At 45.4% G+C, this 1,399-nt stretch overlaps 1 protein-coding gene across 1 annotated transcript; it reads left to right on the forward strand.

Moving 5' to 3' along the window:
* Position 1: 1 nt before the first annotated feature.
* LOC108632713 (putative ankyrin repeat protein RF_0381) lies at positions 2–1,393 on the forward strand (the record flags this gene model as incomplete). The annotated part of the gene is made up of 1 exon (XM_026810686.1): positions 2–1,393. A coding segment is annotated over one exon (1,101 nt), but the record flags the coding sequence as incomplete, so codon positions are not given.
* Positions 1,394–1,399: the final 6 nt, after the last annotated feature.

Consider the following 1,399-nt stretch of genomic DNA (forward strand, 5'->3'; position numbering starts at 1 on the left):
TGCCGAAGACGAAAATGGAATAACGGCGCTGCACCTAGCCAGTCAGGAGGGACACGAAGATATCGTGAAAATTCTCGTAGATTATGATGCCGATGTCAACTCGAGTACTAAATGTGGCGAGACACCACTTCATTTCGCTGCGCGAGTAGGTCTACAAGAAATTTGCTACTTGCTACTCTCAGCAAGAGCTAACGTGAATGCCAAAGACGAAAATGGAGTAACGGCGCTGCACCTAGCCAGTCAGGAGGGACACGAAGATATCGTGAAAATTCTCGTAGATTATGATGCCGATGTCAACTCGAGTACTAAATGTGGCGAGACACCACTTCATTTCGCTGCGCGAGTAGGTCTACAAGAAATTTGCTACTTGCTACTCTCAGCAAGAGCTAACGTGAATGCCAAAGACGAAAATGGAGTAACGGCGCTGCACCTAGCCAGTCAGGAGGGACACGAAGATATCGTGAAAATTCTCGTAGATTATGATGCCGATGTCAACTCGAGTACTAAATGTGGCGAGACACCACTTCATTTCGCTGCGCGAGTAGGTCTACAAGAAATTTGCTACTTGCTACTCTCAGCAAGAGCTAACGTGAATGCCAAAGACGAAAATGGAGTAACGGCGCTGCACCTAGCCATTCAGGAGGGACACGAAGATATCGTGAAAATTCTCGTACATCAGGGTGCCGATGTCAACTCGAGTACTAGATGTGGCGAGACACCACTTCATTTCGCTGCGCGAGTAGGTCTAGAAGAAACTTGCAAGTTGCTACTCCTAACAAGAGCTAACGTGAATGCCGAAGACGAAAATGGAATAACGGCGCTGCACCTAGCCAGTCAGGAGGGACACGAAGATATCGTGAAAACTCTCGTATATTATGATGCCGATGTCAACTCGAGTACTAAATGTGGCGAGACACCACTTCATTTCGCTGCGCGAGTAGGTCTAGAAGAAACTTGCCACTTGCTACTCCTAAGAAGAGCTAACGTGAATGCCAAAGACGAAAATGGAGTAACGGCGCTGCACCTAGCCAGTCAGGAGGGACACGAAGATATCGTGAAAATTCTCGTAGATTATGATGCCGATGTCAACTCGGAAACTTAATGGGGGAGACACCACTTTATTTCGATGCGCAAGTAGGTCTAGAAGAAACTTGCAGGTTGCTACATTCCATGATATCCTAACAAAACGCATAGACAAATAGCATTATACGCGAGAAATGAAGATGTTGTTCAGGTTTTGCAACGGGGCAATTACCAGAGAGAATTTCGTACGTACGAAGACTTAATAAAAGGTCGTTTCAACAGAGTTATGGCAAGAACGGATTTGTTAGATGAGAGCATTACATTTTTCCGCCGTTACCTCAGTAGAATTTATGATTTATCTTGTATTCAAAGAATA

The sequence above is a fragment of the Ceratina calcarata genome, unplaced genomic scaffold, assembly GCF_001652005.2.
Source record: "Ceratina calcarata isolate Rehan_Ccalc_2016 unplaced genomic scaffold, ASM165200v1 scaffold166.2, whole genome shotgun sequence".
In the NCBI taxonomy this organism is placed as follows: domain Eukaryota; kingdom Metazoa; phylum Arthropoda; class Insecta; order Hymenoptera; family Apidae; genus Ceratina; species Ceratina calcarata.